A 24197-nucleotide genomic window follows, 5' to 3' on the forward strand; every position below is an offset into this window, starting at 1 on the left:
ACCTAGCTGATTAGGAGGGATAGTTGACAGAGAACTGAACAGGGCAGCTAGGACAAAGGAAGAGGATGGTTTACAGAGAATTGGATGGAGAGTAAAGGTTGCAGATCTTTGGTTAGACAACCGAATTGAAGGGGAAGTAAGGAAAGAGACAAGTCAAAGACCCAAGGAAAGAAATAAACTTCCATGAGACGGAGCGAGGCATAGGCAAACCTTGGCATGAATAGTAAGCTAAATGACTGACGAGGGGAGAGCTAATTTTGTAAACCCATGAAACCTGATTTCCAGTGGTTCATTCTTGTGTGGATTTTCATACAACTGATAATGCTGTTTAACCTTACCTTCAGCCTATTGTTTCACAAAATGCACAGGCACTCAGGTATCTTTTGTCAAATTGGGTTGAAGGTGACCATCACCTTTAGAGGTGGTTAGCATGGAATGAGATGAGGAATGAGCACACACGCAATTTCATCTTTTAAGCCTAATTTATTTAGGAAACCAGGATAAAACTTAAAAAGAACGAATGAGAAGGTAAGTTTCCAAAAGCCCATGAAGGATTTAGCCCTATTATTCTGTTTTTTCTTAATCACAGCCTTAGATCAAATTTTGCTGATGACAGTTGTGCTTGACAGGCTGATTTGGCTGAGCATTATTGTAATTAGGTTCTGAAATTAATTTCAAAGGCTGTAGATGACCTATGATGAAGTGACTCAGCCCCCAGGTGTGCAAGAAGGCCAATTTTAAAACATGGGGATAAATTCAGCTGAAGTCTTCCTAAACACTTTGTTGATATTTTTACCATGTCATAAATGACTGCATCCAAAAGCAGGATAATACCAGGGTTTGGAATTTAGCTCAGTAAAGTAGTTAGACTTGAAACTCAGAATATGTTGAGTAATGAAGATAAACAGAAATTTGTGCTCTTTTGACAGACAGAAATGCAAATGATAAATAGCTTTTCAGACTTACATATGAGAGAGGAGAAGGAATCATTCTGTTATGCACAGGCAGAAGAAACCTTAAGGTCAGACACATTATGCAAGAGCCTGTTAGAGAAAATGGCCACAGAGTGCTTCTTTTACCTTTGTGCTGGGGGGGGGGGGGGGGGGGGGGGGGCGGGGAATAGAACTGACACTCTTGGTTAAAATGTTAAGTCTCTGTATTTATGGAGTGATGCTTCCTTTCTAAGAGAATCAAGTACATAACGATCCACAGATCTACAATTCCAGCAGAGGAAATCTCACTCACATTGGTGTTTGTAGGCATACCTGTTCCGTAGGTATGAGCACAGATTTCGCAGCCTAGAAAAAATGAAGCATTTGCAATGAACTAGTTTTGGTGGACCAGTTTAACTACCCAAGTCCATCCAGACTTGCCAGGCTGAGGATATAAGCACCCGTACCTATGTGTGAGTGAGGCAGGCAGTCCTTACTGAAGTTTCAAACAAAGCCTTTTACTGAAGCTGGTGGAGTAGATACAAGCTCACTTTGCACATGTCTGGGAGTGATGAATACATTCTTGGAGCCTGCTGCTGCCACGGTAGAGTCAGGGAACTGGAACTTGTCATTTGCTCTGGGTGAAAGTCATTCATTTTAGCTTAGCAGTTGCTGAAGATAGATAGGCTGTGTGCATTGTCATTTAATTTGAGGGGGCAGAATATCCAGTGTTAGCATGTTGACAGACAGCTGGAGGAGTAATGTGTTCAGGCACTCCAGGTAGAGGAACTCTGGCCTTGCCCTAGGAATATACCTATACTGCTATCATGGCTTAGTGTATGCATGCTGATTTGTGAAGATGCTGTAATTCAGACAGACTTAATCACAGATTTTTATCCTGAAATGCTTTAGCCTTTGTTTCATATCCTAAGCTCTGTCAGATGATGTTATCGTTCACGTTCACCAACAATTTACTCACAGCAAGGAGCTTTGTGTCATCTTAGATTTCACCTAGTTACATTTTGGGTGCATAGATCTCAAAGCTGATGATATCCCCAGTCAGAAGGTACAAATGATGTTCTTAAAGAGCCCACCATTTTGACTGTGTTTGCCAGTGTGGGAATTCACAGTCCTTCTTTCGCCTTTTCTAGCTATGGTTAGAGAAAGAGGATGAATGTCCATAGCCTGTGGAATTTTAGGACTTCTGCTTTTTTTTGGCCCAAATTAGTAACCAGTAGCTGGCACAAGTGGTGCCATTTCTCTTAATAAAAGGGAATGATGGTGCAAACTAGCTGCTCCCTGGTGCAGTGTTTTTTATTTTCCAGAATTTAAGTGCAGCCAACATTTTTATTACTCTCTGTTTTGTGCTGTGTCCTTTCCGCCTGATCTGCACACAGAAAGCTTGCTCTGGGCCATGCTTTCATGGCTGTCACACTGTCAGCTGCCTTTCTCACCTTTTCTGCCTTTGATGAGTACAGATCAATGAATTCTCTAATCAACCGTGGGTCCTTTTGGAGCAGAGACATAACCATCTACCCAGCATCTTCAGCAACAGCCACCTTTTATTGCCACCTGTCCATTAGGGACTATTTATGTGTTTTTCCCCTCATGAGCTTGCCAACAAGGCACCAATTCACTCAGCAGTGTTAACCTAATAAGCATGTTAACACTTCCTAACTCTTCCATCCTGACAGCCTGGCTCAGGCTGCTGCAAGCCCAATGAGTAACTGGATTAGAAAGTGTCAGAGTAGATGGAGAACTGTGTGATAGAAACAAATTCACATCTGAAGCAGTTCTTTGTGAAGCTACTATGGCTGCAGTGGAAAGCATGAGGGCTCATACTGCCTGCACATCTGTGTGGTCTGCATTCTGCTACAGGATCTGGAGAGCTGCAGGCTGCGTCTGGACCCTGAGATGGATCGGCACAGGTATGAAAGAAAGATCAGCTTTGCTGGGGTTCTGGATGAAAACGAAGATTCGAAGGATTCCCTGCACAGCAGCAGCCACACCCTCAAATCTGAGGCTGGCTTCGAGGAGAAAAAAGGTTTGTCAGCATAATAAGGCTTTTGTACTCTCAGGGCTTGTGAAGTGGCGCTTATTTTGTGTTTCCATTTGCATAGACTGTGTTAAAAGCAGGCAGCCATGGAGTCACGTGGCTTCAAATCATTTCAGAGACGCTTCTGGCCTTCAGGGTTAAATATAACAAATGTGAGAAGCAAAGATGTTAAATTTTATAAAACACTGCTATGACTGATGCCAGCTGAGGGCATTGCAAGATTGCTAAAAGGGAGGATGCCTTGTTTGAAACTGTCTCTCAGTGCAATGCTGAGAGAAGCATAGCTATTTGATTCACGTTAAAAATAAAGATCAAAAGTGTTCTTGTTCCTCTTTTATTTTGATGACAGTTTTTCTTTTTGGGAAAACCACAGATAGGAGGGATCTTTCTGTGAAAATCTATACCAGTTTTGAAGTCATGGCATCTCACAGAATTAGTCGTTGATCACTTGATCTCTTGAATTCTTTGCTACCACATGAAAAAAACACACATCTCTGTGGCTTTTAATGGCTAGCAGTTTAATGTTACCAACATATTGTATACTGTACAAGCAAACCTCAAGCTCACTGTGTTTGCTAAGAACAGCAGATTGTTTCCATTTTTGAGCCATCTCACGCAAAACTCGCATACTATTTGATGGTACAAGTGTTGCAATACAATATACAGTCATCGTGCGTATTTGGAATTAGAGGCTAAACTGCCAGACAGTTCCTGTAAATGATTTTCCCTCTAAGAAGTTTTCTAGAACTGTTTAAATTCTGTCTCATAATAGCCATATAAAGGTGCAGATGTTTGAATGATAATTCTGATGACTGTTTGAAAAGGATAAATGTTTGATTGCTTGGAAAGGATGGAATATGTGGCTGGTTATCCTCTAGAAACTGTAATGTGCATTAATGATTCAGAGGAGCTTTTATTGACTTCAGGGGGCTTTAGATAAAGTTTGTGCTTTCTTAGCTGTGACTCTGCCACAATTACTGAAGAAGATATTAGGAAACATTAGAGCTGCTTCCAAGGCTTACATGTGTGTCAGGTGGGACAGTTAATCCTGTGAAGACAGCTAGGTATACACCTAAGAAAGGTGAGCTGGATAAATTCATGCTCAACTTCTTTTTCAGTACCCTTGGCACACTGGCAGCTAGGAGAAGCACACAGCCTTGTGATCTGTCTGATAGTCTAAGATCAGCAGGATGATACATCTCTAACTATTTAGATAAGGAAAAGCTTCTTTTCGGGTTGGGCTTTTTTTGAATATACTTACAGCAATTACTTGAAACCACTTTTCAGCATCTCAGGCAGCAGTCCCTTCCACTGGGATGTTACCTGAGTGGGAGCATGCCTATAAGCATGCAGTCCTGCTGGAAAATGCTGGTGGCTGTTCTCTATCCTATTTTTCTCAAGACAATACTGACTTAGATTTTCCTATATGTGTTACTGTGCTACAGGCAAAATGCAGAACTATTTTTGCAAAGTTAGTATTAACTTTCTGCATCCTTGACTCTGTTAAACTACATTTTCCCTGCAGTTTTGGTTGGGGTTTTTTTCTCATTCTCCCTTTTCCCTAAACTGCAATGCAGTATTCCTTTACTAAATCTGCCTCTTTACTACATTTTAGAGATGGGAAATGTGACCATGGTAGGAAGATTGAATCCTAATGTACTAATGGACTCTTGGCAAAAATGGAAACTAAATAAATGCAAGATAATGTTATATTTTAAAATGACAGTAATTAATGTTCTTTTCTCTGGCCACAGCATATTCTTCTGGGGATCCAACTGGGCCAAATATTACAGATGCAGAGGCATCTTTTGTAATCTACACTTTCCTAGATAAGAAAATGTTGTTGTGCAAATGTAACTAGAACTGTGTTGCCTGCTGTGACAGGTTTCTCTGCCTTAACCTATTTGATAAGTACTAATCTGTTTCCTTTCATTTTTTACTGGAGTGTTAAAAACTTCGCTCTCATTGCTCACCCCAGGTGTGGCTTAACAGCTATCCAAAAGCTGCAAGTTTACTGTATAGAATCTGCTCCAGGTAGGTCTGAAATACAGACACTAAAGCTAGGTAGATGCAGGCTCTCAGAGGATCTTATGTACTCTTTGGGTACTAAAATGGAATTCTACAGACCTGATGAAATGCAGTCACAAGCGCTTAAGTGGTTTGGCATTCGGGGGAAAAGAGCCACTGTACTGAGGTTAATCTGAAAAGAATTCAAGCAGTAGTGATTGCTAAGGAACTCAGCATATTCACTTGGAGGGAGATTCTCTGTCAGTCTACAGTGATTTGCCCAGCTGATACATGAGGTCTGAGGAGCAGGTCTCAGAACCTGTCCAGATGTCTTTGTCCAGCCACTGGAAATGGAATTGGGAATTGGGTTCTGAAGGAATTAGGGGCATTCTCAGGAGTAAAGGTGTGTTTGATTTTCCCTGAAGCCAAAATGTAATTTTGTTAAAATATTTTCTTACCCATGATATCCAAAAAGCTGTATCCTGTTCATTCTCAACAACACACCAAAATCGATCACACGTGGCCTTGCCTGATTAGATCTGCAGTAAAATGACTGAGTGTTGCAACATTTGGACTGACATACTGCCATGTACTGCCTTTGAACTAAGAGGAGAATGAAAGTGCAAACGGTTGGTGCTTTGAACATTGAACCATTTCATGTCTGTGCTCATCAAAAATGCAGTGTCAATGGATGTTGTTACTGCCTGAAAGCTGCTGATTTGTCTGAAGGAGAGGATCTACATGCTCCTGTTTCCTCTAAAGCATTCTAATGACGAAGAGTAACATGCAGAGACACGGATTTATGCAAATCTTACTTCAGAGAAGTCTCATGTGCTAACCCCATGAAACAGACTACCCTTCTGCAGTCACGCGTGCTGTATGAGTAAATAATTGATCCTACTGCAGAGCTCAGTGAGGTTTACAGACCCCAGGCCCACAGGAAAATAGGTTTGTCCATGATGCCTTTTTCATGTTTGGGATTCAGCCACCTATCCCTAGCAAGAGGGGATTCTGCACTAATGTAAACCCCAGGGGCTGGCAAAGAAAACTGCAGTTTACAACCATTGGGCAGATCCTGTTTCCTGGCAGGAATTGAATCAAATTTGTGTGAATCGTATGTTTTCCTTGTCCAGGCTTTGGGTTTCTATTAGAGCAGCTGACTCTACTTGCTGGTGGGTGAAAAAGGGCTAATTCCAAATACAGACAAGGCCTGAGGTGACGTACCAGGTCTCCAGGAAATGAAGTGCTGAACACGTTTCTGTAAAGCATCTTTACTGCCCAATTGACAGTGCTGCATTGGCGATGGCTTTGGAGGGAGCCTCTGGCCCCACATTCCTTGGTGGAAGAAAAGACGCTGCAGTATAGGCTGACAGCAAAGGGGAGGGAGGGAAGGGAGGGCCAGGATATCTTTCTTTTTTAAATGGGGAAAAATTAAGGGGAAAAAAGTCCTCTTTTATTCTTTTAATACAGTTCCCATCAGGAAGATCAGGATAGGAGGCTCCCGCTTGCTCCAGATTAAAGGAACCCGCAGTTTCCGGGTGAAGAAGGGGGGTTCCCTTTCCAGCATTCGCCGGGCCGGCAGCCTAAAGAGCACCAAGTTATCACGGCAGGACTCAGAGTCTGAGAATGAGGAGCTGCAGCTGTCCCACAGCAGGGACACTGTCACTGATATAGGTAACTTAGACGAGTGGGTGGAAAGGGAGGGGACAATAGGCAGGACCTAAACTCCTGATGTGATTGCAGCAGAGCTAGAAATGACAGGAGACCCTCACCCCAGCAGGCTAGGGAAAACCTAGAGTCCTCTTCAGGTGACTGCCTGAGCCAGGAACACATTCAAATCCTGGGTACAGCGTTGGCTCCATGCACAGGTTAGCAATTCAGATCTCCGTGTTAGAGCATGAACTCTTGGAATGCTGGTGCCTGCCAGCCAAGCGCATGCTGTCTTTAGGGGAGCACATGCACGTGTGTATATATGCACATACACACCCCCCTAAATCCTATGATACAATGAATACATGAGGTCATATGCATATACTGTCCATACTGACAGGAGATATATATATATATGTACAGACGTGCACTTCATATTCTATGTAGGATATGATGTCATAGGCATGTTTTATGACATGTAATATATATATTCCTATATATAGAACATAACATGTACATGCTACATACTATATTTCTACATATTGGCATATACATATACTTTTGCAGTTTACAGATGCCTTTCTTAATCTTCAAAAGATGGATCACCATATGTCTATCTTATGGAAAGCAAATGAGCATCCTGCCATGAGAAATCTCCATCACAGTTGAACTAAAGGGGCTCCCTCTGCTACAGATGTTAACCAAAACCTATGCTTTAGACACATTTGGAGCTGAAATAACCTCCCAAGCTTAATGGTGATTTTTATGTTCCCCAAAAGATGCTTCAGTAGGTGAACATGGAGAGTGGGATTACCTGTTCTGTAGACTGTGGCAAGTCACAGTTCACTCAAAGAGGAGAAAGAAAGGATTAAGCAGAATTCATCCCCAGCCATCTCTTTAGAGCATTATGTTAGTTTGATAGGAGGCTTATGAGTTATGAAATGGCTAGAGGAAACAGAAGGATCTGTAAAGTTCCCAGAGAAATCACTCACTTGCCTGAGTTCTTTAGAACTAGTGTGCTAGAATCAGGATTTTTTTCCCCTTTTATCCCCATAGCATTAGCAGTTTCCATGGGCAATTGGCAGTGACTTTGCCCATTGGCATTTCCAGTTGGGTGCCACTTCTGGTTGGGTTTTTTGTTGATGTTTTAGCCACAGAGCCCAGTCAATGCAGATCACTAAACCAACCATTTGCAGCATCTGAATGGTGCAAAGAATTTGTTTATGATGTTTTTTGTTTGCCTTCTCCCCTTCCAAAGAAGAAAAAAGTGGGGAGGGAGCAGTGTTTGCTACTGACAAGATGGCCTGTGAGCCAAGCCTAAATGGTTCTTGTAATTGTCAAGCCAGCATGATAAAAGGATTGGGGAGGGGTGTCCAAATGCAGTCTCTCCAGTGTGGCATATTCTGTGTACTCTGGTGTATTCCCACAAAGCTGGCCTGGCTTACAAGTGCTGTCCCTAGTCTTAAAGCACACAGGGAGCAATAAAAACAACCACCTTTTGGGTATTTTTCTTTTGAAGAAGGGAGCCCATGGAGTGCGAGTGAACCTAGCATTGAGCCTGAGGTGCTGAGCAACACAGGCGCGGAGGAGAACTACCATCGGAACATGTCGTGGCTGCATGTGAGTATAAGTCTCCTACAGTGCTCTCAAGGATGCATTTTCAGTAGGAAAACCTTCATGCTGGCAGTGACCAGATCACAGTCTGTGCTTTTTCCATGTAGCACCAAGGATCTCAAAAGAATCTCAAGTGTAAGTGAGCTGCGAACTTTGGAAATGTCTCTTTGTCATTTCTAACATGAACTAAAACCAGAAAGCTTTTGTCTTGCTCCCTCTATTTTGTATATTTAATTTGTATGGCAGAAAGGGACTATTTATCTCTAGTGTGCCAGGACAGCCATGCTACCTCAGCTGAGAAATTCATTAGCTCGGTGTTCTATCTTCAGCATGGCTAGTAGGGGTAGTTCAGGAAGAGTAACAGAATGGGCTGCAGTGTGAGTTGGGCTCCCAGCTTCTGGGGAATGGCATTTTAGAAACTGCTTCAGCTGCAGGTTCTGTCATGAGCATTATGTTTCGTAACTACCAAAAAATTTTTCATAGGGAGTTTTTCTAACCCCTTTTTGAGACAATTTATATACTTTTGTCTCCAGTGACTCTGCGACGGTGAGCTTAATTATGCACCTTTGGGGGGGGGAATACCTACTTTTGGAACATTTTCTTTGGTTCCATTAGATATATTTTATCATGATGTCTAACCCAACAGGGCCTTGTGTAGTTTCTACTGTATCCAATAGATGAGTACAGTGGTGCAAATGCAGGGCCTAAAACATCCATTTTGGTGATCTCTGTACCTGTGATTTAGACATGCCGAAAGTCAATTGGGCAGGTCTACACAGTTCAATCCACTGGTATCCACCTTGACCTCTGTCCTCTCATGACACACTGTAATGGTGCAGTATGGACAGTGTCTTTTGGAGAAGAGTTGAGTTAACTCCCTGTGCACAGGCTGTATCCTGCACATGTGTATGAGGACAGATGCTTTTTTGACTTCTTAGTTGCCTTTGAGAAAGATAGCTGCCAATGATGAGTTGATGCCCCACACTCTCTCCCAGGCACTTCACACAGTCTGCTCTCAGCTGCCTCATTCCTATGGGGTTTGGGCAAGAACAGGTTTAATCCAGTACTGTGATGTGAGAAGAAGTTCTCAATAGTTGTCTCTTGCAAGAGTATGGCAGAGGAGGGAACTCAAATGTCATGTCTTACAAGCTAGTACTTCAGTCCCTGGACTACCCTGCTTCTCTGTCTGTATTCTAACGCTATTGGTAATGATTACACTTCCTTTGGAAATTCCAGTGTACTAAACTGAGTATGTTAGTCATGAGGGTACGTATGAGGCAATGAATTGCTAAAGGATAAAGGCATATCCCTAGCCAGCATCTTAGGATAACTCATGGTGCCTTTGCTCAGTGTGGGAGGATGCATGGGCTCATAAACATGAGGCATAAACTGAAGGGAACTTGAGATGTTTGTCTCACTTTGCATGTGATTAGCCTGCATAGGAGAAAGGAAGGTTTGAAAAATCACCTGTTCCAGTTAATGCCACACAAGTACCGATACAGTGTGAGAACTTTCTGGTTTTGTTTGCTGGAAGGAAGGTGTGGGTGAGTGGGCAATAACACTACTGGGAAAAAAAAACTGCTTTACTTCATATTCACAAGCAAACCACTCAAAAGGATCACTGGTTCCAGTTGCTTCTAGGCAGGCACCAGCATTTCCTTTACTGTCCTTTATGGCAATCCAGTGTGTGATGTCCTTACTTTGTGTCCGAGTACTGAGCTACAAGTTGTAACAGTGGAGCAGAGGAGGGGTAGAGGCTATACAATGCTGATCAGATTTATACCATTTGTGTATTGACACAACACCAGCAACTTGAGTTATTCCTGATTGCATGTTCTGGCCTCATGTTATTTTGAGGTCAGACAGAGACAAGAATCCCACATACACAGCACAGATTTGTTTTAAATTAAGCTCCTGGCTTTTTGAAGCCTAAATATGTGAGGATTGAGAGTGATGTGGCTCCCTTGCTTTAAAAGAGCCAGCACAGACTGTAAGTGGATGGAAAAGGTGGGATAGCGTCTTTCTGGTAGTTCTGGGTATTTCTACACTAGGTCAGGGATGAAGAGGATTCATAAAGGCCAGTTATGACCTACAGTGTGAATGCTTGTGTATTTTAATCACAGTGCTAGAAGTGGCTGGGTTTGTGTACTATACGAAGAACAATGTCCAAAGAGCTACTGGACTGAGCTTTGCTCCTCTGGGAAGAAACCCTCTGACCTACAGCAGAGAGCAGTCACTGCGGTGTAGACTCACCCAAGGCTGTCTTTAATTAAGTAGTTTAGGGACTAATAGCAGTGTTGCTGCAGCAGAGCTCAGAATAGCTAAATGCCCTGATATTTACTGTTTCTTAGACAGGTTTTAGAACTCCCTACTGCCATATGGCAGCACCACCAGAAATAGAACGTGAAGCTAGGCTGGATGAGCCTACCCAAGCACAGGGAAGGAAGTGTATGTAGAGCAACTGGCACAGCTTATTCCTACTTGAAAGCATACTGAGACATTTCCTTTCATGTTCCTTGAAGGAAACTAACCCCTGAACCTGGTGGGTTTGCAGCTTTAATGATGATTGAGTAGTTGACAATTTCCAGTGTAAGCCATCATCTCAGGGTGGTAATACAAGAGCTTTCCTGCAAACTGTTTTCCTCAGCCTTAATCTTGCCACCACCCAGACATACACATTTAACAGCAACTCTATCTCTTTGCTTTGTTAACACTAATGTTTCTTTAGCCATGCCTAGCTAGTTAGCTTGAGTGTTTCCATCACTGGCTGCCTTGTGCAGTTCTCCGTGTATTGCTCTTTTGTGTGGGTAACTATTCTCTTTTTTTTCTTTTCAAGGTTATGATCCTATTATGCAACCAACAAAGTTTCATATGTACCCACATTGACTACTGTCACCCACACTGCTACCTCCATCACAGCCGATCCTGTGCTCGCCTTGTCCGGGCCATCAAACTCCTGTATGGAGACACAGTGGACTCTCTGCGAGAAAACAGCACATTGAACACTGTGGCAAGAGGCAAAAAGCAAAAGGAAGTGAGTAGACGGAAAAAGCAGAATGTTTGGGGTTTGTCTGCACAGGTTGTGACTACCTTCAAGAACTGTGTAATGTGCTCAAACTGTTCTCTCGTAACAAAACCAATACAGCCTTTCTTAAACACAGCTTTGCATTTAGCGTTATGGAAGGAATGTAATCTGTATTGATTGGAAAGAATCTTAGTTGCTGATAATGTCATTTAAAAGCTTATAACCTGTTCTTTTATAGCCTCTAACAGCCACTGTGGAGCTCAGCTCACTGTTTCTTCTCATCTGTTAATAACTCTTGAAGTTCTTGTAAAATCTTGCATAATTTCTTTCTTTTCAGTTTGAACTCTTGGAGCTGTTCCAAGGATTGCGTACATTAGTCTTTAACGTTGCAGTCTCTTCAGCGGCATTTAATGCCAGTTCGGGAGGATAATCGTACAAGATTGTGCCTTTTTAGCCACTTTAGGGGTGCTTTTAACTTCAGTGGAAATAAATCTCTGCTTTCAGTGAAGTGCCCACGCAGGTACCAGCTGAATCATGTCAATAGGTGGTTAATACTTTCATATACCTGATCACAGGAGACAGACTACAGTTATTCTGAACACTTGTAATGGTGGAGTCATTCAACTACTTTGCTGTAACATTGAAAACAAAAGTGTTCATAAAAGTCTTGTGAAGATTTCAGTTGGGTAAAGAGGTCATCATCCCTGTAAGAGGAAAATGAAGAAGTAGGAAACAAGTTCATAATGTTTCTTCATCAACTAGCAGGTTGTTTCCTGTCAAGTTAGAAAATCAAAGGGTATTTGTATGGAACAAAGCACAGAGCAGATGAAACAACAGCTAATGATTCTGCTTTCCTGGAAACTGTAACCGTCCTCTAGCACAGAAAGGTAGTGTATCAGTTATTTAGAAAGAGAGGCACTCATTTCCTCCACAGAAGGTAGACTTGAAATGAGCAGCTGGCTCATGTGTTCATGAAAGGCAGTGGAACACCACCATGCATTACTGCATGTTTTTTCATCTCCAACTTTAAATTGCAAGTTAAAGTGATACACATTTCATCATTCATCAAACCATCAAAGCCTTAGGGAACAGCTAGGAAAAAAGAGGGAAATATAGATCTCTTACTTCTAACCTTCTTAAAGCACTGTTCTCCTGACATACATGGGTATACCACCTGGGAAGATTGCACGCAGCACATTCACATTCCTTATTTGGTTTACTGGCTTCTGCTTTAAGCTTTTATTGGGAAAAACTGTTAGAGAAGAAAATCGAATGAGACATTTTCTCACTGACACCAGGCCTTTTGCCAGCACAGGAGAAGGCACTGAGCTACAGCTCTGCTACTGTATGACTTGTAGTTTATGAAAATCCCTCTTGTCCATAGTGTCTGTCTCCACGTTTTGGGAAATGTAAATGTGAACTCCACTTCTTTCTTTCTTCTTTTTTCCTTTCAGTGCTCAGACAAGTCGTGCTTGAGAACTCCTTCTCTAAAGAAGAGAGTGATTGATATCAACTTGGAAGGGAAGAAGGACTCGGGAATGCTAAAATACATCAGGCACCAGGTAATTACTAGGCCATATGCTAGTTAGGGAGGCTGATACTTAGATGTCAGGTTAGGCTGCAACAAGGAGGGAAATATATAAGGATCTCCAAACCCCTATGAAGAACTGTTCCTGAATATCAATCAGCTTAGCCCTGCATGTTTTCCTCAGACAAGTCATGCTAATTTAAGCTTCTTAAGGTATCCCCATCAAAGAATCCTTTAAACACATAGCTCTATTAAATCACATTCTGCATCTCTGGCTTCCCACAGCAACTCATACGTCAAAACTGGGGATACAAAAATAAGGAAAATATTTCAAAATTCCACAAATGTATTTAAATACAACCTGTCAGTTTACAGCAGTGGTTTTCTTTGTTGTTTCTTGTCCAGTGCTCCTGAAGAAGCAACAGGCTCTTCACAGGCCTGTTCTCTGTGAGATTTTCATGGATCTGTATCACTGTCACCTTGGGAACGTTTGGCTTTGCTTTTGTCCTCTTCTTCAGTGTTTTGGTGACATGAGTAACTACCAAAAGACTCAAGGAACCAGTTTGCAAACACTGCTTTTTCATTGTAGGCTGGAAGAAACTATATTCTATGGAGCATTATCTGAAATGACTGAAATTAGAAGTTACCAGTGCATAATCTGCAGACCAAAACTATTGTAACATTACTGAGTGTTGTTCACTGTGGAGAGTTTGCATAACTCAGCTGTAAGGCATGGCTTGGTTTTTTGCAGGTAATGAGCCTCTCTCCTGCACCTTTGTCACTGCTAATCAAAGCAGCTCCTATCCTCACAGAAGAGATGTATGGCGACATCCAGCCAGCAGCGTGGGAGCTTCTGCTTAGTGTGGATGAGCACATGGCTGGAGCAGCAGGTAGGAGAACAAAACCACTTAGTATGGCTGCCCTGGCTGCACAACTCACAGTAGATCACAAGACTTTGCAAGACAGCTTTGTGGAGGAGTCTGAGTGCCACCAAAGGTTTCTTTGGTGCTGTTTGGAGTACTAGCTGGCTGCTCCTCCAAAGCAGCCTCTGACACACATCTTCCTCCTTCTTCCCTCCCTGAAGGGAGGATTAAAATCCATTTGAGGGTCTGAACTCTGAACTAGCTTTTTAATTAGGAGTTATTTCAGCCCAAGAACAAATTACACTAATCAAGCTCAAAACTTGAAAACTCACGATGTTGCTATTCACGAGCTGGATTAAAAAGCACCCCTATGTTGGTGTACAACAGCACCATCTACTGACCATCTTCCGAGCCAGTATTTCTTTCAGCCCACGCTTTTAAATCAGTCGTACTAAGACTTGACATAGTTTTGAAAAGACCGAAGAGTAGAAAGTTCCATGGGTTGGTGAAACAGGAAGGTCCCTTGCAGGTTTGGAGCAGGACTTTGGAGCAAGAACAGAGCAAGGCAGGACTTAGGCAGTCAAAGAGCAGCCTTGTTTTTATATGGTGGGGCTGCCTCCCATCATCACAGCTCTCCTGCCTAGCATCTTCTGAATAAATGTTGAGGCAAACAGGATGGCAGATGTGCTCTTTCTTCTGTGAAGGGACAGCCACCAAACCTAGACAAATTGTCTCCAGTCTTCTGTGGTGAGTTACCGTTCAAAGAAGCCACAGACCCTCACAGGCACTGAACTCCCACAGCAACACCTTTCCCTCTGCTTTTATTTCCTGCTCAGTGCCCCTCAGACACCCATTTAGACTAATTGGCCTCCATCATCTGGAGTTTGACTATGCCTCTTTATATTCACAATGTTCAATTGAAACAACTGTGGGTCAGCTCAGCTTCTATTGTGCTGTTTCCCATTGTGATCTGGTCCTTTGTCTTGCAATTCATAGCAACTCCGTTTCTAATTGGAGGCAGATTGCAGTCATTGCACGGTGACCATTTAACTAAGAACCTTTCTTTTTGGTTTTATCCATGAAAACAGACATGTGAGACCTCTGCTGGGGCACTGTCTTCTGCTCTGAGGGGAAGGCAGAGGTTCTGTTAAACCAGCCTTTATTCATCATCACATTAATCACTCAGAAGTGGCATCTTTCAAAGCCAAACTCAATTAGTCCTGATACTTCAGGAGTTGCTTTTACTTTTAAACCAGTCATGACTGAGATTTTTAATGGGAAGAGCAAAGCTGTATTTTAGTTTAAAAGCAGGTTTTTCAGAAGCTTTTACAAGCCTCACACATAGCGCTGTGTGGCTCCAGAAGGTGGAATTGCATGTGTTTGGTTTCATGAAGCAGTACAGTTTTCTTTAGGCCTGGTAGACTGCTGATCTCATTTCTGGAATCAAGATTAGGTTTCTTTTGGTGGGGGTTTGTACAGCTGCAGTTTTTCTCTGCCAAATAAACACATTATTAAGGAAAAGAGATGATGAGATGTTCTGTCCCTGCAGCTGCCATGTTCCTGCTGTGTGCTGTGAAAGTGCCAGAGGCCGTTTCTGACATGCTGATGTCCGAATTTCATCACCCAGAGACAGTGCAAAGGCTGAATGCCATCCTCAAATTTCACACGCTCTGGAGGTTTAGGTATCAAGTCTGGCCAAGGATGGAAGAGGGAGCACAGCAGATCTTCAAGGTAGATAGGACACATGAAGCCCGATGTTGCCGTATACAACTTGCCTGGTGGGCTGGATGTGTAATAACAAGTCCCATGAAATCGCCTGAAAATCTGTTTAGAGAAAAAAAGTGCTTGTGTAAATCACACTAGTGGGGGAGGTGATGTGTAGCACTCCTGTATAAAATGGGGAGAGGATAGTGGGGGGGACAGGTCAGGAAAAACATCAGAGAATGAAAGACATGCGTGTCATGGTGTTACAGTGCAGCGAGATACAGAGTTGGGGAAAGTTTGCAGATGTAATCTTGGGTAATCTGGGTACTTGTGATTAGCAGTACTGACATTACTAATAGTCTGCTGTATTAAAATGTCTTTCATGTTTTTGTTTAGATTCCTCCTCCAAGTATAAACTTCACTCTGCCTTCTCCTGTCCTGGGGATGCCATCTGTGCCAATGTTTGACCCACCATGGGTTCCTCAGTGCAGTGGAAGTGTGCAGGATCCTATAAATGAAGATCAGTCGGTAAGCAGACATCACAAGAGTAAGCAGTGTTTTTTCTCTCTAGCAGCATAGGGAAAGTTAGGCTAAAATATGTGGACTAAATTCTTGAGTTTTCTTGTCTTCCTCAGCTGGGAAAAATCTAGTACATGGTTTGTGTAGGGCACACAGAAGTTTCTAAATGGGCATAAGGCTTTGTGTGCTCACATGTCATATCCCTGGGAGAGATGGTAACTCACATCTTAGGAGCACACAGCTGTTCTCTCTCCAAGAGAAGATCAGTTCACTCTAACTGCCTGAGACTGTTCAGTGCATTTTCTGTGCCACTGGTTCATGTGGTGTCTCTTGGGAGAAGTCTGCAGCTAGGCTTATTGTAGACATAGCTCCAAGAGGAGTCTCCTGGTGAATCTCTGGTCAGCTAGCACTAGTCTGGTTTGTATTTAGAAACCGAATTGCTGAATGTCACTGAGGTCTCTGGCAGAAAATGCCAGATGTGTGCATCTCAACTAACACCTTCAGGCTGTACTCCTTCTCTTTTCTTCCTGACAGAAGTCATTTTCAGCCAGAGCTGTGTCACGTTCCCATCAGCGAGCAGAGCACATCCTGAAGAACCTGCAGCAGGAGGAAGAGAAGAAACGCCTGGGCCGGGAAGCCAGTCTCATCACTGCCATCCCCATCACTCAGGAGGCCTGCTATGAGCCAACCTGCACTCCAAGCTCAGAGCAGGAAGAAGAAGGTGTGCTCCAGGGCCAGGAACTGCATTCCAGCAACCTGAGAGCACCTACCACCAACAGAGAGCACTGCTTAGGGGTGTGATGTCCTGGAACATAGATTGTTAGTGTTAAGGAAGTCACAGCCACATCCATTTGTTGGAAAGTCCAAGTCATTGAGAAAAAAAGTCATTAAAAATTAGTGCAAGGAAAACATAAAACCTTGGACATACTGAGTACCCCCTATGTGACCTGAAGTCCCTTACCCCTTATCCCCCCAGCTTCAATGAAACTTGCCAGCATTTAACATCTCAAAGCTCCCGCCATCCTGCAGGATTTAACACAATGAGAAAAGGCAACGCTAGGAATGAAATTTGTCTTTCCTAACTTTAACCTTTTAATAATTACAGGGCAGGAGGAATGTCCCTTTGCCAGTATCTGTCTTAAGACACAGTTTAGGATACGCTGAATTGCCCCTGCAGTTTTTGTCCTTTATGTTGACTAGTAGGGGACCCTAGCTGACCAGCTCAACCTCAGTACCGATCTTTCAGACAGCCTAAGTTACATGACATGTCATGAAAGGCTTAGTCTTTGGGTGAAGATCTTCATTGGTCCAGGCTAACAGAGCACAAAGATGTCATTAAAAACATTCCAGTGTGTTCCATTAGGTGAGTACAGTGATGTTCAAATCTCAGCATAGATTGGGAAATCTGTTAGCAGAAATCCTAATTCTTAGGAAATACTAAACACCAGCAACCATGGTGGTTAACAGGATGTAAATAAAAAGAAGTATAGAGCTGACTTCATTACAGTGTGACGCACCAAAGCACTGAACACTCTTAATGGAACAATGCTCTACTAGTTCCCAAAGCACGTGCAACTTGCATGTCTGACTGCTCTTCATAGATGGTAAATTGTGCCTTTTAAGTGTTACCTCACTTGAATCTTCAGTGTTCCAGTTTGGTTGTAAGTGTTGTCCTTCAGAAAGTTCCCTAAAATCTGTCAGTTGGATCTGGATTGACATTTCCCATTCTCTTTGTCAGTAGAAGAAGTTGCCAACTTGGCCTCCCGCCGTCTGTCTGTGAGTCCCTCCTGCACCTCCAGTACATCTCATAGGAACTATTCTTTCCGGCGTGGCTCTGTCTGGTCAGTGCGGTCAGCAGTCAGTGCCGAAGGTGGGTTGCCTTTACTCTGGAGTGTCCTTTCACTAGAAGCCTTTCCTGTTGACCCAGAAAGCTGGTGGCATTTCCTATTGCTGAATGTATTCTCAAGCTTGAGCCACTTTCTAATAAATTATTGTCCTGCTTTATTTTATTCACCCCTGCTATCATGATGTCTTCTCCTGGTGCTCATGTTTCAGTTAGAGAGGAGTGCCACGGGGAGCACTCTAGCTGCAAAATGGTAATGAGATGTGATTTCATCAAATCCTACAAGAAACTAAATGTAAATTGAAAAAAATGTGTGTTTACAATGAAAATTCTTGATCAAGAAGTTGGCTTGAGGCTCAGTTTCTTCTTAGAGATAGCAGTAAAGCCACTGTGCTTACTCAGTGGTCAGACAGCCTATCATTCTGTTCTGTTTGTATAGCACCTAATGTAAATGTTTATCTAACCTATCTGGATAATACCACAGCTTATTCAGTAACACTCACCTTCTACTGTTCTTCCTGCTCCAGATGAAGAACACACTACAGAGCATACTCCAAACCATCATGTGCCACAGCCACCTCAAGCTGTGTTTCCAGCCTGCATCTGTGCTGCAGTGCTCCCCATTGTCCATTTGATGGAAGATGGAGAAGTCAGAGAGGATGGAGTAGCTGGTACTCACCTAGATTAAACTTCAAGAGATTCTTGCTTAAGGGTGACAAAACCTGCTAGCACTTTGAACACTTACTTTTGCTAGAAGCCATAACTAAAGTGGAAAAGAAGTGTAACACAAACCTTGTATTTGCTCACAGTTCGTGTTTCATAGAAGTATTATGTGCTATATATTGTTGTGAGTATATGTTTGTTAAAAACTTAATGAATAAGCTATTAAATCCTCAGAAGCTATTTGAAAGTAGATTCATGACAGAAATGTGACTCTAGGGTTTTCCCTTCTTCGTAATTTGTGGTTTGGTTTTGAGTTTTTTTTTAATCTTTTGGGGCCTTAAAATAACTCAGTTCAAGAAAGATACTGCAAAGTTGAAAAGGGCCTAGCACAGGACACTAGGATGGTAAGAGGCCTAAACAGGTATTCTGTGAGGAGTGATTGCAGAATCTGGCCTTATTGGTGTGATGGAAAAGGAAACGAAGAGTTGGAGGAACTCTGACTTACAGGTCACAACTTGGGAAGTGTTCAGGTTAGAAATTTGAAAGGAACTTCATAACTAGGAGTATACCACAGTTTCAGTCAGTTCTCCAGACTTGGCTAGTCAAAGGCATGGTCAACATGATCTGGTGTAGATGACAGTCCTGCCCTGTCTGGACTTGGACTAGCGGGGCTTAGACTAAAGACCTCTGGAGGTCTATTCCCACCAACATTTCTTGGATCCCATGACAAACAGAAATCCACCTATACACAGCTTGAACATTCTGATTATGGCCTGTGATGTATTTGTAAAGTAATAATGCAATTTTTCTGTGTTTGTTTCTCTAAAATGTTTATAAGATGGTAGACTGTTGCCCTTCCTTCCTTTCTCATCACTCAGTATGTCAGCTGATTGCACATTTAACTTTCTGTTACATTTTTTGTTCACTTTTGGGTGAATGTAGTCAGCCACCTAAAGAATGTACGTGTCATTTTGTGATCAGGACCTGAGTACTGAAGACAAAATAATGAATAAGTCTCTATTGTTTTTAGTCTTCACAGGATTCCAATTAATTACACTTTGGGGAGTTGTTTGTCAACACAATTCCCTGCTGACTGTCTAATACTGTTCACCAGTACCAGACAGAATCTCTCAATGCATCACTGTGAAATTGAATTTACATGCATGAACAAAAAAGTACATGAATTCATGGATTTTAACAGCCAATTTCGTTCATCTGGAGTTGTGAATCCAAATAGTTATTTCTTTATTATTCCTCTGACTTCAGTGGTGAAGTGCTTCCTGTCATAGCACCAGTAGTTAGGCAAGGTTCAAATATCAGTCCCATCATTGCTTGAGATGACTACGCTGGTGACCAGAAATCTTAGTGCATCAAAGAGGCTCCTTTGTGTTTCAGACAATTGTGGTAGGAAGCTAGGAATGTTTGTGTCTAAGTGTACCAGTTCAAGGCTTTTCCAAGGGAGACAGTGCTCATCTAATTTTCTTTCTCTTCTGCAGTAAGTGCTGTTGCTCAGCAGGTTCTGTGGAACTGCTTAATCGAAGACCCCTCTACAGTTCTGCGTCATTTCCTTGAGAAGCTCACAATCAGCAACCGACAGGTAAACTCCTCCTCTCCCCAGTGGGTGTATGTATTGCTTAGAGCAGGGGACTGTTGTAAGCAGAATCACTTTGTGGGCATCACTAGAGAGGAACATCTGCTATCATAATGTTGATGGAAGTCTTTTAGGCCATATCAGCAGTTGGCTTCAATCTTTGTCCAATAATGTAAATGGGACACAGCTGATTTACCACTACTATGGATCTGACTTGCTCTAAGCCAAGTTTTGAGCAGCTGCTTAATAAGGCACATCACTATCTAACATAGACGATATTGCCTCCACCCGTGCCACTGTGTTGAGCTTTCTCTGGAAGATGGGGAATGGCCTTTTCTCTCCCTGGATTATTAGACTGCTTTTTAGTGCCATGGCTGAGCTTTAAGGAAGAAAGGCATACCAGTTCTGGCTGGATGAAAGGTAGTGAGATCTCCATAACACTTTCTCAAGTGTACACTTGGTGTAAGATATCAATAATATCACTGTCCTCATCTTCCAAGCCACCACCTAAGAACTGACTACAAAGTGAATATTAAACCTTGAGAAAGGCCAGGAAAGGCTGCTTTTCAGTTCCTTGAGTAATCATGTCTCAGTGGCCTCACTATTTCTGAGACTTCTCAGCCATCTCCGCAAAACTTCTATTTAAGTTCAGTTCTGTTTGTTCAATATCTTTGAGAAGGAAACTATACATCATCCAGCCTTAGAGGCCTCTAAGCTATCATAGTCTGCTGTTTTACCATCTCTTCAAGGGCCTACTACAACCATGAGTACAGAATACAGAGAACGGGTGCATTTCCTAGGAAGTTTTAGCAGATGTATCATTGGCATCAGTAGCCTTATACATATTCATGCCTGTAACACTAGCTCAAATTTGTTGTGGGTGAGAGGATGAGGATCATACAAGAAATCTATATTACAGTCTGCCTGTCCTTAGCTGAACGTGAGATTCCTTGCCCTCTACAACCCCTTCCCACCATAAGAAATTAGTCTACATTTAAAGCAGAGTTCATATTCTGCCCGTACCTCCTACCCAGCAGCCACAGCTATTGGGTTGACCTGAACTCGACAGATTTCACAGATCATTGAGACAGTCAGTTGTGATAAGCAACACAGGGATTATCACAGAGAGAAGAGTGCAGAATCAGGATGCTGCAGTCAGTGCAATTTGCAATAAGAGGCATTGGTCTCTCTGAGATAGAAGACATTGACCTGGGTGCTGTGCCCTGGACCTTATTTTGGGAAATATGGGAGCAGACACAAGCATATAGTTCTGCTTCATGCTCTGAGAGACATAGCTGAACAAGGGAGTATTGAAAAATGGGAAGAAACAAAGCCAGAGAGGACAAGAGTGTGAATCCATTCTCTATTTTGTGATAGAAAGAAAAAACATTTGTCTTCTTCCAGGATGAGTTGATGTATATGTTAAGGAAGCTTTTGTTGAACATCGGAGACTTTCCTGCCCAGACATCACATATCCTCTTTAACTACTTGGTGAGTAGCTTCTGGGTCCAAGTGCAGCCCAGAATCTCACCTCTGCTTGCATGTGTCCTAAAAGTTAATCTTAGATTAAAGCAAATCTTAGATTAACTTTTGGTCTGCAAGGAGATAAATGCTCTTAACTTTTCCTATATAGCTCATATCTCTCGGTCATATCCCTAGCTCAGTCCTTCTAGGGAGAGAAAAAGGAACCTTTATTTTTTGTATTAAACCCTTAAGCATAGATATATAAATTGAACTATAGAAAATGAGTTGTAGACCAATAGAAGGATCCCAGTGCCAAAAACCTTTATTTTACTTTATTTTGGTACAGAAGTGCTTTGCTTATGAACAGTCCTATTGGAGCAAATATAGCAGCTTATTTCAAGATTGTGAAAGCTGGTGAAACAGACAATATGTAGGCTAGGCTCCAGGAAGCTATAGATGGCTCTAGGAGCCTTCTGTGTTTGGAGGTGTCTGTGTGGCAGCATTCCAGAGCAGAAGGCAAAGGGAGTCTCTTACAGCAAAGATTATCCCTTTACCTCATCTACAATGGCTTTTAAAGCTGGGCTGGGCTACAGGAGTACTTTTTGCCCACAACCTTTATCCTCTCTAGAAAAAGGAAGAGCAGTACAGGCAGATTGTTCTGTAGTACATAGAAACTTTCAGGATGTAAGGTTAATGAGTTTATCCCTCTGAGTGAAGAAAGGTAGAAGAACAATGTTCTTGTTCTGTGTTTAGACAATGCTCTGCCCAGTTAAAACACTGTGTACAAGCTGATATTCCTCTTACTACCTGCAGGTAGGACTGATCATGTATTTTGTACGCACTCCATGTGAGTGGGGCATGGATGCTATTTCTGCCACACTTACCTTCCTTTGGGAAGTGGTGGGTTATGTAGAAGGACTCTTCTTCAAGGATCTCAAACAAACAATGAAGAAGGAACAATGTGAAGTGAAGCTGCTGGTGACTGCCTCAATGCCAGGTATAAGAAATGAGTCTTTAAATCTCACTCACTCACTTCCAAGTTCATGACACACTCTACCAAAAAGAAGATCCATCAGAGCTGGATCAAAGACCTGCTACAAGTGGCTGCGTATTCAAAGTCAGTTTTTCTTAAGCTGAGAACTCAGTCAGTAAATTCCACCTCTTATTCACTGAGATTCAGGAAGCCACTTTAAGAGCTCTGAAAGAAGCAAACAGAAAGTGAGTTAGAACAGTCTTCGTGACAGTTGAACTGTGAAAGGCTGCCAGGATGATCATTGCAAGACTATACCATTCAGACTCAGCTTGATTTGATGCAACCATAGAATGGTTTGGGTTGGAAGGGACCTTAAGGCTCATCCAGTTCCAGCCCCTACCATGGGCAGGGACACTTTCCACTAGACCTAGTTGCTCCAAGCCCCGTCCAACCTGGCCTTGAGCACTGGCAGGGATGGGGCAGCCACAGCTGCACTGGGCACCCTGGGCCAGTGCCTCACCACCCTCATAGTGAGGAATTTCTTCCTAATATCTAATCTAAATCTATCCTCTTTCAGTTTAAAGCCATCTCCCTGTGTCCAATCACTACCTGTTCTTGTAAAAAGTCCCTCTCCAGCTTTCTTGTAGGCCCCCTTTAGGTATTGGAAGGCTCCAAAAGGTCTCCCCAGAGCCTTCTCTCATTTAAGTCTTGAGAGAGCTCAAGAAGAGCATGCTGTGAGCTTAGGCTATCACAAGTCAGGCAAGAGATATCTTGCTGAAAAACAGATCTGACCTTTAAGTTTTGTTCCTTACTCAGAGTGACAGTTGCTCCTAAAGCCAGCTCATTTTGTAGGAACAGATCAATTTCTCATTAACTGTGAAGTGTGAGACTATGCTGACACTAGAAATGGATTCCAGACAGGACTGGCATTGTTTGTCTGCCCAGGAATGAGTTTTAACTATCACTTTTCCTCCATGGGCAGTCTTTTCAAATTGAGGCCGGAGAGAATATAACTATTTTTCTTCCTGTAGGCACAAAAACCCTTGTTGTGCATGGGCAGAATGAGTGTGACATCCCAACTCAGTTACCAGTCCATGAGGACACACAGTTTGAGGCTCTTCTGAAGGTAGGAGTGAGCTTTTGAACCTGACAAACTGCTTAATAGTACATTTACCTGTTGGCAACAAACAAGATCCCATATTAAAGGACAATAGAAATACCCTGACCTCGCAGACAGCCAAAACCCCACAAATGCAACTACATTTGAAGACAGTGCAGCCTGTTGGGTATTTGCTGTATATTATCCTTTGGATAAATACATACATCATTTAAATGCTTGGTTTTATCAATACTAAAGACAACAGAATGATCAAGATCGGGGTGGAAGTGGTGGTTGAGTAGCCATGATGATCTAGGAGATGTGACATCAGTTCCCCCTTCTGCCAAAGATGGCCTTAACTGAGCCACACAGGGAGCAGATTTGTAAATGCCTTTAGTTCATGCAACTATGGGAAATTTGAATGGGAATCACATCTCAGTGCTTTGAAGGACAGGAACTTCAGTGTTTCTGTACATCACCTATCACTAAAACTTGATAAATACATAGTATGGAAATGAAAGCTCCAATACTCATGTGGCTTATGTGGCCAGACAAATATGTGAGATGTGAAAACATGAAAATAAGTTAGATGAGTCTTCAGGACTGTGATATCAGCATGCCTTGATTATCAAAAACATGTTCATATGCTTTATGATTATAAAAAGA

The 24197-nt window shown here is 42.5% G+C and overlaps 1 protein-coding gene across 14 annotated transcripts in view; it reads left to right on the plus strand.

Moving 5' to 3' along the window:
• Nucleotides 1–24197, plus strand: part of UNC80 (unc-80 homolog, NALCN channel complex subunit) — a 120201-nt gene that overhangs the window by 54729 nt on the left and 41275 nt on the right. For 9 of the 14 annotated variants that reach the window (XM_057412246.1, XM_057412247.1, XM_057412233.1 and 6 more), the window contains exons 26-40: nucleotides 2811–2976; nucleotides 6466–6669; nucleotides 8165–8265; nucleotides 11096–11293; nucleotides 12739–12846; nucleotides 13564–13702; nucleotides 15225–15406; nucleotides 15776–15907; nucleotides 16433–16619; nucleotides 17637–17768; nucleotides 18269–18412; nucleotides 19901–20001; nucleotides 21400–21486; nucleotides 22273–22456; nucleotides 23464–23558. In XM_057412246.1, the coding sequence (XP_057268229.1) occupies nucleotides 2811–2976; nucleotides 6466–6669; nucleotides 8165–8265; nucleotides 11096–11293; nucleotides 12739–12846; nucleotides 13564–13702; nucleotides 15225–15406; nucleotides 15776–15907; nucleotides 16433–16619; nucleotides 17637–17768; nucleotides 18269–18412; nucleotides 19901–20001; nucleotides 21400–21486; nucleotides 22273–22456; nucleotides 23464–23558 (2160 nt within the window). The remainder of the gene's footprint in view (nucleotides 1–2810; nucleotides 2977–6465; nucleotides 6670–8164; nucleotides 8266–11095; nucleotides 11294–12738; nucleotides 12847–13563; nucleotides 13703–15224; nucleotides 15407–15775; nucleotides 15908–16432; nucleotides 16620–17636; nucleotides 17769–18268; nucleotides 18413–19900; nucleotides 20002–21399; nucleotides 21487–22272; nucleotides 22457–23463; nucleotides 23559–24197) is intronic. The other 5 variants (XM_057412243.1, XM_057412244.1, XM_057412245.1 and 2 more) reach the window with 2 other exon arrangements.

Source organism: Pezoporus wallicus, unplaced genomic scaffold (assembly GCF_028554395.1).
Source record: "Pezoporus wallicus isolate ANWC-B61680 ecotype Strahan unplaced genomic scaffold, APGP_CSIRO_Pwel_v1 contig_6566, whole genome shotgun sequence".
NCBI lineage: Eukaryota > Metazoa > Chordata > Aves > Psittaciformes > Psittacidae > Pezoporus > Pezoporus wallicus.